Genomic DNA, 14,839 nt, shown 5'->3' on the forward strand with positions numbered 1-14,839 from the left:
AAAAACTCCAAATCACCTAAAGTACACTTTAAAATCAATTTTTGTTTTGCAATATTCATTTAACTGGTGACAACATGGAACAAAATAGCCTCATTTCTTTTCATTACTGTATTTATTTGGCAATAAGTGAATACCTGGTAATAAGCCCACCCAAGTTACACAGTTCAGTGGAGTCACAGTTTATTTGTTGGCCCCCTGGGCTTATTGCAGGACATTTACGGTATTATTTTATATTTTTCGCTAAATCACTCACACAAAGACATTATTTGCTGTACAAATAATTTAAATCACCTTAGAATTGCTACTGTAAACCTTCGTCTGAATCAAAATGGCCTCCACTTGAAACAACACAAGATGATGTCACAATGACGCATCAAGAAATGGTACATGTATCAAATGTTTTGAAATCGTGAATCACATTTATCATGAATGCCCCTTTTGATAGATACTTACTGTTATACATACAAGGTCTTCAAACATAAAATGTATCCTGAAGTATAAAATCCTTTTCATCTAAGATATCTCACCTGCGTGATGACGAAGGCCTCGAGTACCTCCATCTTGAACTCAAAGTTCTGTACACTGTACTGGTAGATATCCTTAAAGCTACATTCAAACAGGTTCATGATGATGCCCTGCTCGGCCAGAGAGCGGTTGTTTAGCCAGCCCTGTCAAGGTCAAGGTCAAGGTCAGGTATTGTTAATGTTTATTGCATCTCCTCGTATATTCCATCAATCATATTACGTTTTTTGATAAAAAGATAAACACTGAAATATCATAATCTTGTTCATGAATTAATTTCCATTGTCTCAGTTGCAAATTAAACTGTATCATCTCAGTTTCCAAAGGAATTCAAGAATTTGTAAATAGAACTTTCAGAGATTGTTTGCAAAATAAAGTACATGCACACACAAAAATTAAGTGACTTACAGAGATGCATTATTCAATGAGGTCATATTAATGTTAATTTGTGATCTGCGAGAGTTATTAGTGAAATAACAACACTTTTTGCTCTTCTGATAGATATTTAGTTTGGAATTTACTTTATCAACAGTGTTGGGTGAAATGTGTACCCTGTACATTTCTTCCAGGACCAACACTAAGAGAGTTTCACCCTTGTAAAACTTAACACATTAAAAATAAGTATGGTCTGGTGTGTGTGTACCTGTAGGATAGGGCTCCAGTCCAGACCCGAGCTACTCATGAACACCATGCCGTTTCTGGAGACAGTCGCGGGCGATGCATTGTCAATGTTGTGGGGTTCAAAAATGATCTTGCAGGTTGGTGACATCTGGATACGATCACCGTTGGCCAAAGTCAAGGTCTTGTTGTCATCCAGTACAGAGTTCAAGTTCTCAATCCAGATGGCGTCAACGGGACCATCCAGAACAAGCCATACATGATCACCTGATGAAAATATGGTCAGTTTTATCAATGCATGGGACATTACACAATTAAATACTAAAATATTCTGGTGGTCGAAATTTCAGGAATTCAGTAAATGTAAAGACCAATTTTATATAGTTTAATGCTTAAACTTTATATAACCACTTTGATCACTTTCATAATAGGAATAATTGTTTTAGTTTCGTTTTTTGTTTACGTTTAAATCTTTAACTTTCCAATTTTAACTGAATTTCCTCATTTCGGTGTCCCAAGAACCTAATGCACATTCTTAAAACAGTTGAGGCTCATGTTTACCAGTATAAATACATTTTGCAGATTATGAATGTACCTTTTTTGGTCCTGAGGGTACGTCTCCAGAGAGTGGAGAAAATGCCGTCTGTCCAATCGTTGGTCGCCACATCCAGACGCCCGAACATCTGGGGAGCAGTGATGGCCTTGGGGTTCATCCTCATCTCTTTGTGGGGTTCCCCACACTCGGACATGGCCTTCATCAGGGTGTGAATACAACAGGTCTTGCCTGTCCCACTGGGTCCCAGGGTCATCATCCCGTGACGCACACGCTGGGTCTCAAATAGCTGTGGGCACAGAAAATATGTTACCATTTAATATGACATACCTCTGAGAAAAAAAAGAACTTCATATACACCTCTTTTTAATATTTCAGTGTTATGCTTTTGAGTCTGGTGTAGAGGATCTTTATAGATCCTGTATCGGTAGATAAACCTAACTTAAGGATACAGCTTCTGAGCTAGAAAATGACATGAAAAATATCATACACTTAAACAGTAGAACTTTTTTAAAGACAAAATATATTCTTCTTTCAAAAATGCAATTAAAAAAAATAAAAATATGTGAGGATATGATTTAGAATAAGGGTAGATAAAACATCATTTAAGTTGCAAACATTTTACAAACCTGGATGAGTTTCAGTCTCCACGATGGATGTTTAACGAGCTTGGCGTCTTCTATTTGCCTATCAATAGCACCCTCCAACTCTGGGTAGCCTCCCTTGTCCAGTGTGACACCTGGGAACAGATCGTCTATCAGGGACAAGAACAGAGGCTCATCCTGATCTACCAATTTGGATAGATTCATGTCCCGAAGCACACGCATCACACAGGTAGATTCTGGATCGTTAGGGTTCGCACGTTTCACAGTTCCCAGGGTTCTCAGACAAGATAGAATATTTCTCAGACCAAAGTCATAGTGTACCTGTTTGGTAAGCTGTTCCTCACAGAGTTTGTACAAGGTGAAGAATTTACGAGCTAACACAATGTTTTCAATGAAACCCACACTGGCAAGCTTCACACGGATGATGATCTGACGGTCCGGAACCATCATGGCTACGGTACGGAAGTTAATCTTCAGGTTCTCTGGCAGCTCTTGTCGTCCAGCGTAACCAGGGTTCTGAAAATAATGCAGCATGCTTGTTTAATAGGAATCAACAGTAATAAATCATCCTGAATGTAATTACCATATACATTTTTACATATTTTTTTTGTATGCAACATGTGGGACATGACAAAATGTTCTGAGCAATCCATAGTCTCTCACCAGTAAAATGGTGAAGCCATTATATGGTCTTGTTATTTTGACTGAACAGCTAAGAATATATACACCTCAACGTAATACCTATTTATGAGTGTTGGAAAACAGGTGAACTTAAGTAAAATAGCAAGGAAGTCATGCTTCAGACAAACTTTGGTGTTAAAAATGAACAACAAGTTATCACTTTGTACATAGTTGGGCAGGAGACCTGATATCAGTTTGTGAAACCCCACCATCCCAACAAATACTCCCATACAAAATTTTGGCAAAACAATGTGATAGATAATGAATTAAAATATGGAAGATTAATTATGTAAAAAAAAAATAGGAATTTAAATCTATTTAAAAGTCTGAGCCTGTTTAAGCACTAATGAAGTACATGTATAATAGAATTGTTCTCAGTCGCCTTTGGACATGAGATTATTTTCTCGTGTCATATCAATTCTACCCACCATTGTCAAGAAGATGCCGAATTCCATGTTCAAAGATACATTGTCTCCGTCAGTGAAGATGAAGTTCTTCTTTCGTTCCTTCTTTGCCGTGAGTACAATGGCAATCTGTTGAGCAGCAACAGACAGTACGGGAAGTTCAATACGATTAAACTCGTCAAAACATCCCCAAGATCCTGACTGAGCCAAACCTGCACAACAGAGAAATCAAGTGAGAATTAAAAGCTGCCATTTACAGGAGAAGAGTTCTCATGACATTGATCTTACTGCATTAATAGCCCTGTGAATGCCCTATATTCTAGTAGTGTTATATAAGAATAACATAAAACTCATCAAAACATTCATATGAACCTGACTTAGGCAAATTTGCACAACAGAGAAATTGAGGGGAAATAATAGCTGCCAAGAGATCTAAGGACATTGATCTTACTCCATTCATAGCCCTGTGAATGCTATTAATTCTGTTATTGGATATATATGGACTTGCAGTGGAAAGAAAAATAAAAGTGAAAAGCGCATTTGTTTTAGCTTTATTTCAAAGTAACAAACTTCATTTTGGTTACAGAAGATACACAAGTTTCAACATTTAATCTCCAATAACATACCTTTGTAGATACGACCCAGACCTCTGAAGTCCATCTGATCAGAACAGTTGAAGACAACAACATATTTGCCTAGACAACGTCCCATATCCTTGACAGTTTCGGTCTTGCCTGTTCCAGCGGGTCCAGCTGGAGCTCCACCCATGGACATTCCAAGAGCCTGGGCAAGGGTGATGTAGCACCTATAAAATGGGGGAAGATATTTATTTCCTTATTCTTAATTACCAGGTACAATACTGTTGTATTCAAGGAAGTTTATGTATGTGTTGTCTTAAAATGATGAAAAGCCCTAACAAAAGTTGGCAACTATGGTAAGTTTTTCTATATTCTGCAAAGCACTAAACTTTCTCTGTGTTAAATGAAGCTGATGCATGCATTTTCTTAAAACTATGAAAACCCCTCACTAGAGGTGGCAACTACCTATATTTATAGTAAATTTTTATATATTCTGCATAGTGCTGAACTTTTTCTGTGTACAGTGACGTTCTCTTCAAGCACTATGTTGTTTGTCAAAGTAAGATGTTATATCAAGGGAAATGTGATATAATCAGAAGACTGCGAAATTAAACCACTTTTAACATTAAGTGTCCATACATGAGTTATCTGTAACTTTTACAGGGCCAAAAATCACTGCATATAAATCTTGCTTATCATGAAAAAACAAAGCTATACAAAGTACATGCTTTCAAGTTATACACTAATTTGAAGGAAGGTATTTGATTGGTTGAGGTAATCTTGTCAGAGAGGTCAGAGGTCACATGGTCGTACCTGTCAGTGAGGGGGGTGATGACAAGACGCTCCGTACAACCCAGGAACTCGTTTTGGTAGATAAAATCTACATCTGTAATGGAGATGAGAGTACGATCCTGGTCCTCGATGAAGTAAAACCGGGACTGTTTCAACCACTCAAAGTCAGTCGGGCTCTTGATGTGCATACGCACCTAGAAATATATAAAATTGACACTAAATAGTTGTATTACTCCAAAAGGCTTCAATTCAGTTGTGATATATAGGTTGTACTTACTGAACTATGTGGGACATATTGTATATCAAATGAAATTTTATTCAATACAGTCTAACCTATCAGAGAGACCACCTCTATTGAGAGAACACCTGTGCAAAGAGATCCCTTAAAGCGCCCTTCCCCTACAGTCTGAAATCTGATAAGATTGTGTTTCCCAATATTTTAGAATTTTGAAATTCTCCCTGAGAATATGCCTGACTTTTAAGTCGCCTTTATGGAAACTAACACAATCTATGTTGTGTTATTTTAAAAATTGCCCCTTCGACTACTTTTTTGGACACCAATCAGGGTGTTAATTACAGAAAATACAATTCACACTTTCCCAATATATTAATGTGGTCTTTGAATACAAGTCCACCTGTACAAGTATTCATTCAACCCTTTCACCCCTAAGTAACTTGAGTAGACTCTACCATACATTCATCTGGATGAGTCCAATATGGTCTACAGTAGTGAAAGGGTTAAATTCATTCAAGTAAAAGCACCTTAGTTGTACGTAACATACCAAGTCATCAAAGATGTCCTTTTGATGGACGTGGATGGTGATGAGAGTTTCGAACTTGGTCCTCTCCACCTTGGCCAGGTCATGAGTTGTCTGATCAATGAGAGTGTTCAGGAGCTCCAGGAATGCTTGGTTTGTCTGCTGCATAATTTTACGATCGTAACGTGCATGGGTCAGCGCGTCTGTGCAGTCTCGAGTCCAAATCATCTGAAGTCCTAGAAGTCCGACCTATAACAAGAATATTGTACTTAAAACACACTACATATATATAAACATAGCTCGGTACATTGTATTTCAATAATAATTAACATGGTTTATAATCTTATAGATTCAAATTTTAAAATTAAGGCTGTATGATTAGTATTTTTCTTTTTCTCTGGAGTTTTACGACACAAAATTAGTACACTTTGTAAGGAAGTTTTAACTTGACAATTATATACAGATTATTTCTACCAGTTTTAATTTGATTACGAGATTTGAGGTCATTCTCTAGGCTGATCCTAACTTTCGTGGCACACCATTGTCCAACTATTGTACCTGTGCAGGGAACATGTCCAGGAACTCCAGGAGCTGGAAGTTGTTGTCCTGGATAGCGATGGCAGCGGTTCTGATGACACCGTGGAGCGACTTCTGGGCCATCATCATCAATGCCATGAGCCAGACCTCAACATTTCCTTCCGCTTTAACATGCTTCTCCAGCTGTCAAAGTTCAGCATTAATGGTGTTTTTTTAACAAAATCATAACTAAATATCCAAATATTTTGCTCTTTCATCGGCCTTTTACATATTTGTCATTTTCATGATATATTTTAATAATCAATGATCACTTTTAAAATATATTTTTTTTTAAATCGTCTTAATAAACAGTATAAGACACACATGATACTTTTACCGTGGATTAACTAACATTGTTTTTTGTAGTTTCAGCATGTATATTACACAGTATCAAAAAATGAGTAGTTGAAATCTCAAAAAATATTTAATCACAAAAAAAGTTATTTACAGTGTAAGTTTCATAAAACAGTTACATATTTAATGTTTAAAAATAAGCACTTCCACTTACATCAATGGTTTCTCCCTCCGAGGAAAAGATGGAAAGAATGATGTCGTAGAACTTCTCGTGGAATTTCACGTTCTTGATGTTATCAAATACAGATAGGAGGTGAGCCTGGATGGTGTGGGGGTCACTAGCCTGTCCGAGGATCTCCAGCAGGGCGGGGTCCGACACGAAGAAGAAACGCGGGAACAACAGTCGCTTCTTCTCAAGGTATCTGTAGAAACAGATCCACACATTCAGGAATATATATTTCCCATTCAAGCCTGCTACTATAAAATTCCTGCTCATCTTAGTTCCCAACCAGATTACAGGTATCAGACAAACAGCCATCGTTACACACACTAGAAGGATGTGTATGAGGAATGACACTCACAGACAAGTCCTCTAGCTGACTTCTACTTAATTTTGAGTTATCATTAAGAGACTTCTGACAGAGCTCTTCAGCTCCACATTCAGACTTATTTCAAGAAACAGATTTCTGACTGGACTTGTGAGTTTTCTGATGAAGGTCGAGTTCTATGCTAAGACTTACCTAGTAAGAGATTTCTGACAGAGCTTGAGTTCTCAAGTAACAGATTTCTGACAAAATTCAAGTTCCCCTCTCAGACTTACCCAGTAAGAGATTTCTGACAGAGCTTGAGTTCTCCAGTTACAGATTTCTGACAAATATTATGTTCCCCTCGCAGACTTACCCAGTAAGAGATTTCTGACAGAGCTTGATTTCTCAAGTAACAGATTTCTGACAAAAATTAAGTTCCCCTCTCAGACTTATCCAGTAAGAGATTTCTGACAGAGCTTGAGTATTCCAGTTACAGATTTCTGACAAATATTATGTTCCCCTCGCAGACTTACCCAGTAAGAGATTTCTGACAGAGCTTGGGTTCCCCTCTCAGACATACCCAGTAAGAGATTTCTGACAGAGCTTGGGTTTCCCTCTCAGACTTACCCAGTAAGAGATTTCTGACAGAGCTCAAGCTGTTCCAGCAGATGAGGAAGGAGCTGTATGAGAGTTTCGTCCCCGACACAGCACTGGACTACGTTGGGTGTCTCGTGGGCACGAGTCATTATCTTGATCCAGGACTTGTCAATGTTGCTGAACCTCTTAGCTTCCTGTTAGGGAAGAGAGAAGGAAAACTAACATTATCATGAATGAAAGCAAGATAAAAGATTTATCACAAGAGTAAATAGAACCTTGATGAACCATTATTTTCATTCCTAGTAAAAAGCTAAAATGTGAATAAATAAATTATTTGATTCACAATTTGCACTCCTCTAAAATAAGGATGAAAAGATATTTTTGTGTTTATATTATGTACGATGCCAATGGAAGTTTTCAGGGATCAGAAAAATTAGTTATAACACACATGCCACTGCGAAGCATAACAGAACCTACCTTTGGCAGCTGTTTGGCGATGTCACCACCCACAAACACAGCCTCCAAGTATACCCACAGGTTCTGTACCGTCATCCAGTTCTCAATGATTTCGGACGAGTTCGTCAGGTTCTGTACCCACAGCTGAATCTGCTTCTTAAACGGCACATTGTACCTAAAATAAAAGGTCACAAGGTCAGGACTAGGTCAAACTCAGATCCTGTTTTTATATATACCAATACAAGAGCAGGTATTGATTGTTACGTCATTAGTCTGTGTGAGAAAATTACGTCATTTTCTCAAACATTTATGACATTACTCTCACAAACAAATGACGTAACAATCAATGCCTGCTCACAAGAGCAGATAACTCTGCAATACGAAAAGACAGAATAGTAATGACAAATGAAATGTGAAATTAACACTGGCCGAATATGGATTTTAACGGTGAAGGGTGAACATTTGACTGTGAGTAAGTTTCCCAGTATACAGTATACAAACCGTCTAAAGATATAGTTTGGTATTCTTGCAAGCATTCCGAAATTCTAGATCATAAAGATTTGCAAGCATTACGAAATTCTAGATCATAAAGATTTGCAAGCATTATGAAATTCTAGATCATATAGATTTGCAAGCATTATGAAATTCTAGATCATATAGATTTGCAAGCATTATGAAATTCTAGATCATATAGATTTCAGTTCACAAATAGATTAATTGAGTCGAAGCTAATTCCAGAAAATAAATTTACATACAAAGACACTGACAGGATTATAATTAATTGCCGAACCAGGTGGTTAGTACAACCTAATGGTGATATCTACAGTGTAACGTCCTACCTGTTACTCATCAGGGAACTGAGAACCATCAGAGAGTCCTCCATAAGGGAGACAACCTCGCCTGTCGTATCACCACGCAGTAGGAGCTCTCCTCTCGTCTTAAACTGGCCAAAAGTGAATTCCTGGTTGTTCCAGTCGTTGATGACCTGTTTGAGTTTAGCCTCGATGTCCTTCTCTTTCACAGCTGAGATACAGATATCCTAGAACACAGAGTAAATGGTCACTTGTACATGCATGTAGGGTCATTACATAGACAGGATACAGCCACTTTGTTCAAGAACTTAACACAGTTAAGAGATGATCTGTTTTGAGAGACTACTTTAATAGTACCCATTCATTTCAGCTATTTTCAAGTTAACTGAACATTTCTTAAGAGGCCATTTGCAACAAGAAAACCCATTCATGGACTTCACAAAAATTACATTCTTATATATCTATATTCTTCTTATAAACTAGCAATGAAGGTACCTATAAAAGTCTGGTGCGCAACTATGCCAAACACTGAATGCAAAATGCTAATTGACAAATAACAAATGCTAATGCATAATACCCATTCCGAACTTGACAACTGGAATTATGCATTTGGCATTAGACAATAAGCATTTTTTCATTATACATTCCACATTCCTCGTTTGGCATTGCCTATTAGCCCTCCATAGGTACCTTAAAAACTCTATAAGCTTAAAAAAATGATAATATGTACCTCAATTTCTTCCTTAAACTGCAAGAGAGGAGCCTCCAGGATGTTCTTGAGCATGAAGTTATCTCCCTCTACGTCGAACACGTGCCCAGTGACGTCAGACATACGTTGCCAATGGCGTGGCTTCATAGCCTTATTGGTCATAAGCTCTAGCAGAGGCACCATCTCGTTGAAGTCATCAATGGTCTTCTTCAGATCCGCGAAGGCTGGCCAGTCCTTGAGAGCTCTTGGCAGCTTGCGGCATCTGTAACACATTCCGGTATGCTTCCATCACATTTCTTATATATTAGCTCAGGCTGTTTAATAAACGCTAAGTTTGTTTGACCACAAACAGTTCTTGAAAACTTATATTGAGAGCTTCCAAAAACATCTGTTTCCTTTGTCAAGCAAAGAGTGCAAATTACCAGTGTCTCGACTCTAAACTGCTGAAAATAGCTCACTAAGCCGCAGTGTGACTTTACCGAGACATTTCGCCATACAGCACTCTAATCAGCCTGATTAAGTTTTAGTGTATTCGTGAAAATTCTCAAAAAGTATGACAGTTCAAGATTTTTTTTAGTTTAAATTTGATGTATTCAGAGAGTCCACCTCTGTGAGCAAAAAAATAAAACTCCCATATAAACAAAGCCAGATGGGAACCTTGTTCATCTAAAACCTGTCTCATTGAAACAGAACATGGACAATGCATAAATATATATACAAGGGTCAAATTCCGTGATAAAACTCACTTGTTCTGGAACTCAATCAGTTCATTGTTGATCTTTTCAATGTTAATGTCGGTCCAGAGAATGTCGTAGTAACCGTGGACAGTCTCCAGTACGTTGTTATAGAGGCCATACAGCTTCTGCAGAAGGTTAAGCTCTTTCTTGATCTTGAGAAGCTGTGGGGAGTCGGTGACTGGTAGTCCAAACAGGCCTTCGCCTCCAGTGTAAGTGACAAACTTTTTATACAGGACTTCGAAGGTGTTCTGGAATATCACTAGCCTGTCGGAGGCCTCACGTGGGGCCACCTCACTAACCATGGGGCCATTCTGAAGGGAAATGTTTCTCATAGTAATACAATCTTAATATTATAAATAACACAACTCACTATAAACTCCATAGGTGTAGAGCCAACATCAGGTAAAGGTATCAGGTTTGATGAGTATGGATACCAAGAGGTATGCAGGGCAATAAAAGGAGAAATTAAATATATGAGGGGGGGGGAGGACAATATAAATCCTTCAAAAACCTTCTTATTAGTAACACTTGAGCACGTTATGATAAAGTTCCCCCTACTTCACCTCACTATAAAGAAACAGGAGAAAAGTTGCATTCACAAATTTTTAACTACATAAGTAAGACTTTTCAGTACCAGACAACAAGAATGTCGAAAATTTGAAGTTAAAATCAAATTAAATTGTAAACCAACACTAACTTCACCCAAATAAAATATTTGCTCTTTTGAATTAATGCTTACTTTATCATAATCATCAAAATAGTTATCGCAGTCCACTTTGAACTCTTTGACATTTTGGATGAGCTCAGTCTTGAAGTCGGGCTGTACAACAAGCAGTTGAGTCTGAACCTCAGACTGAAGGACCTGGAGCTTTTCCCAGGAATATCGTAGCGTGTCACACCGTTCCATCTCCTCTTTGTTCACTGGGAGATCGTGTTTGTTGAGCATGGCATACGACTCCTATAATTATAAACACAGAATCACATTCACTGTAGACAATGTATTGTTAACAAACTTATATAAGTACACACATATTTTTATCTATCTGTGACAATTTAAAATGGTCGTTAACAATTAGTAATTATCATGAAGCACTTTCAAATCACCACCACAAGTGATGAAATATTGTTTTTAATTGGCTGTTACCTTAATTTAGCACTTTCAAGTTCATGCTAAAAGTGCTAGAATATTATTTCATATTTAGCTTTCATATGTATCATAATTTAGCATTTTCAAATTAGCCCTTAAAGTGCTAAAATCTCATTAAATCACATACATTTTCTTTGAAAGTACAACACACTTTTACATCACATTAAAATAAAACAGATACACATTTAATCAAATTTTCAATATTTCTTGTTAATCAACCACAAATTCTCTTGGATAACCTCAACATCTGACCTTGACATTTGACCTCCATTTGACCTACCTCTATAGGGCCAATGCTCATGTCAATCCTAATCTCGTTCTCACGGATGTCTTTGAGGGCAGCCATGGTAAACCTAATGTCATCCAGGTCCTTGAGGGGCCGGGACAGCTTCTTGACGGTGTCTTCCATGAAGTTGAAGATTTCCTCCATCTCTGTCATGTGTTTGTGGTTACAGGCCTTACCGAAGTGTAGGCGCCAGGCCTTGGTCTCAGTGATCAGACCGAGCTTCAGGTTCTCTGTCACAAAACAAAGTCAGATCATCTTGTGAATATTACACAGTGCATGATTTAAGCTTTAAATACTGTATGGAGTGGCAAAAGACCATACACGAAATACTTTAAATTTGGTGAGTTAATTCAATAAACAATCTTCCTGGAAATTTTAAAGTTCATGCTACCTAGCTTGGGCATTATAATTGTGTTGCATTAGAGTTATCTCCCTCGATTAGATATATTCATATTTCGAGTCTACCATATAAGGGCCCCCTATTATTTTTCAGGTCTGTGTATCTCATTCTTTTGTAACATTACTTTACAAATTTGATAAAATCAGTCTATTATGGCTTTTTTTCTGCTTTCTATGTAAATTTGTAATACAATCATTTAAATTTTCTGGAAAAATTATTGTGAAGTGCCTAGGGCAATTAATAGGGCAAATATGCAACTTATCCTTAAGAATAAGAGTTGTACAGTGCACAGGTTATTGTGAATCTATTAAAAGTTCAGAGTGTCAACTGATTAACCAAATCACAAGTACCACTCATATAAAATACATACAATTTTCTCTGCGAAGAACTCTTTTGTGTTGAACTCGTTTGTAAAGGAGATACTTAACATAGGAATGTGGCATATATCCTTAATTATCAGGTAAACTGGTTACTGTGATTTGTCGGGGCGTACCTGTATACAGGGCTATCGGCCCCACATCGTAGTACTCAGGAAGATTGGCAATCTTCACCTCCTGCTCCTCATAGTGTTTAATCTTGGACTCGTACTCGGATAGATTACGCTTCTCCTTAGTGAATTCCACAAGGTCTTCATCACGGTCTACCTCCCAGATGGGGTGGTACTCGGCAAACTTGTCAAGGGCTGTTATCACCTCCTTCAACACACATACAACATTTCAAATCAGTGCAAATAGACTTTTGACCCATACTACATCACACGGATGGTAATTCTTGATTAATCCTTATTTACCCAATAAATAAATGTGATGTTTAAACATTGCTTCATTTAATCAATTTTTTTAATAATCTTAACTTCATGAACATATCATTTTAGTTATGATATTCAAATACGTTTGTCGATGTATTTGATTGCCCAGAACAGTACAGGTAATCTAAGATCTCACTCAACACCGATATTTTAGGACCATTTAACAAGAATAGAACTAAATTGTATCAAGCACTAAATACATTCATCCAGAGTAATTTAAAGACCCATTACCTTAACATCCACTTAATGTGAATCTGTCATCTTAAATATGTTTTAAAAAATTGTTTAAATTTAGAATAAAACTTATGTGTATAAGGATTTTAAATGATTGTATATAGACAAGAAATACATTTTTTTTTAGAGATTTTTGGATTTTTCTCAAAAAAGGCAAAGTGAAAAGTTGTTAAGATGGTTAAAGTGTTCAGACTTTGAAACATCGGGCTCAGATCATCCTGTGCTATATTAATAATCTACCTTTTTGTTAGAGTTGATGGAGGTGGAGAGAAGGGAGACCAGTTTCGAGACTTCTTTGTTTTCTGACACAGCCTTGTAGTAGTTCTTGACCTGTTGTTGTATGACGTAGCTCTGTGCAGCTTTTACTTCCTCCTCGTTTTTCTTGCCAGCGTGTGATCCCTCGGATGGGGCGTTACTCACCACACTGTTACGGCGACTGGCCGAACCTGACCTGACCTGCTGCGGCTTGGTGACACGCTTCCGCTCATCGCTCCATTTGGCAACACCCTTAGAGACAAGGATGATCTTTTGTGCGGCCTTGTTGACCGCCTGTTGGACCTCGTCCAGAGCTGGCTGCATCACAATGTTCGGAATGGCCAAAGTTGCGAATGTCTTGTAAAATGGCCGACTGTCTTTCTTGTCTCCCTTGGCACTACTGGATTCACCTGAAGAAGAAAGGTAACATGACGAAATGATCACACCACCTTCATAGTAATGATTTTACCTAATATAGTAAATCACCAATATTTTTTTCAATATATTGTTTTCATTTAAATTTGTTTGTAGAACTGATCGCAAATTCATATATCTCCAATTTCTTTTCCAGACACAAACAAACAATCCACATAGCAGCAATTTTCATTTCACAAACATTTTATTATATGAACAACAGCCAAAATAAGTAGGTATGAAAACAAAGTGATTTCTAATATCCTTTGGAGTGTTTATACTGTTTTCTATCATGTTCGTAGCAATTTGTAGCATACTTGCCAATTCCTCTCCCTATTTTAAAGGGAGACTCCCAATTTCGGACCATAAAATTAAGTTTTATAAACCAGTAAATTTGCTAAACTTTTCCTATTATCTAAGACCTAAAAGAAGAGCTCAAAAGATGTCATTTAAAAGTGTTATGTTTTCCCTAGAGTGTACATACACACATTTTATAAATGTTTTTAACTCCAAGCATTGTATTCTCACCCATGGAAATTTCAAAAAGTTGGCAAGTTATCAAAATAAAAATTCCAAACAAAACAGGCCTCAATGCATCCTTTGAGACATGACATCTTACCTAAATAATGGACCATGGAGGAGGATGTGATCCTCTTCCGGAGTGACTCCAGGGTGTTTCGTGTCACCTTTAGCAAGGCGTCTTGGTTACGATGGTTGAAATGAGCCAACAACTCATTGGCAGCCTCTTCGATGTTTTCTCTCATTTCCCGCTTCTTTTTTGCCACAGCATTGGCCTTCGATGATACAGGACGTGACCGTCTGCTCGCCGAGCGATCCCGGGCAGAGGCTGTGGGACTTCCTCTAGGGCTTCCTCTCTCATCTTCACAAAACAAAACAAAAATGTTGAAAAAATATTTCTTCTGCAAAGCCAAATCATTCCTAACCATTCACAAAGTTTTGTATCTTATTCTTTCCTGAATGCACAATTATAATAATAGATATGCTGGAGGAAAATGATGTTCAAATATTTTGAGAATACAGGTTCTTTAATATTCGATTTAAGTTAAAGGTTTTTC

General features: G+C 37.5%; 1 protein-coding gene across 6 annotated transcripts in view; it reads right to left on the reverse strand.

Moving 5' to 3' along the window:
- Positions 1-14,839, reverse strand: part of LOC110453606 (dynein heavy chain 5, axonemal-like) — a 114,157-nt gene that overhangs the window by 27,739 nt on the left and 71,579 nt on the right. For all 6 annotated transcript variants that reach the window (XM_021502614.1, XM_021502613.1, XM_021502616.1 and 3 more), the window contains 20 exons: positions 14,383-14,643; positions 13,335-13,759; positions 12,546-12,747; positions 11,647-11,882; positions 10,959-11,177; positions 10,229-10,530; positions 9,504-9,744; positions 8,801-9,000; positions 7,983-8,136; positions 7,536-7,699; positions 6,596-6,803; positions 6,070-6,231; positions 5,536-5,760; positions 4,775-4,947; positions 4,010-4,188; positions 3,408-3,595; positions 2,323-2,814; positions 1,736-1,982; positions 1,166-1,407; positions 528-668 (listed from right to left, as the gene is read on the reverse strand). In XM_021502614.1, the coding sequence (XP_021358289.1) occupies positions 528-668; positions 1,166-1,407; positions 1,736-1,982; positions 2,323-2,814; positions 3,408-3,595; positions 4,010-4,188; positions 4,775-4,947; positions 5,536-5,760; positions 6,070-6,231; positions 6,596-6,803; positions 7,536-7,699; positions 7,983-8,136; positions 8,801-9,000; positions 9,504-9,744; positions 10,229-10,530; positions 10,959-11,177; positions 11,647-11,882; positions 12,546-12,747; positions 13,335-13,759; positions 14,383-14,643 (4,661 nt within the window). The remainder of the gene's footprint in view (positions 1-527; positions 669-1,165; positions 1,408-1,735; positions 1,983-2,322; positions 2,815-3,407; positions 3,596-4,009; positions 4,189-4,774; positions 4,948-5,535; positions 5,761-6,069; positions 6,232-6,595; positions 6,804-7,535; positions 7,700-7,982; positions 8,137-8,800; positions 9,001-9,503; positions 9,745-10,228; positions 10,531-10,958; positions 11,178-11,646; positions 11,883-12,545; positions 12,748-13,334; positions 13,760-14,382; positions 14,644-14,839) is intronic.

Source organism: Mizuhopecten yessoensis, unplaced genomic scaffold (genome assembly GCF_002113885.1).
Source record: "Mizuhopecten yessoensis strain PY_sf001 unplaced genomic scaffold, ASM211388v2 scaffold7473, whole genome shotgun sequence".
Taxonomy (NCBI): Eukaryota; Metazoa; Mollusca; class Bivalvia; order Pectinida; family Pectinidae; genus Mizuhopecten; species Mizuhopecten yessoensis.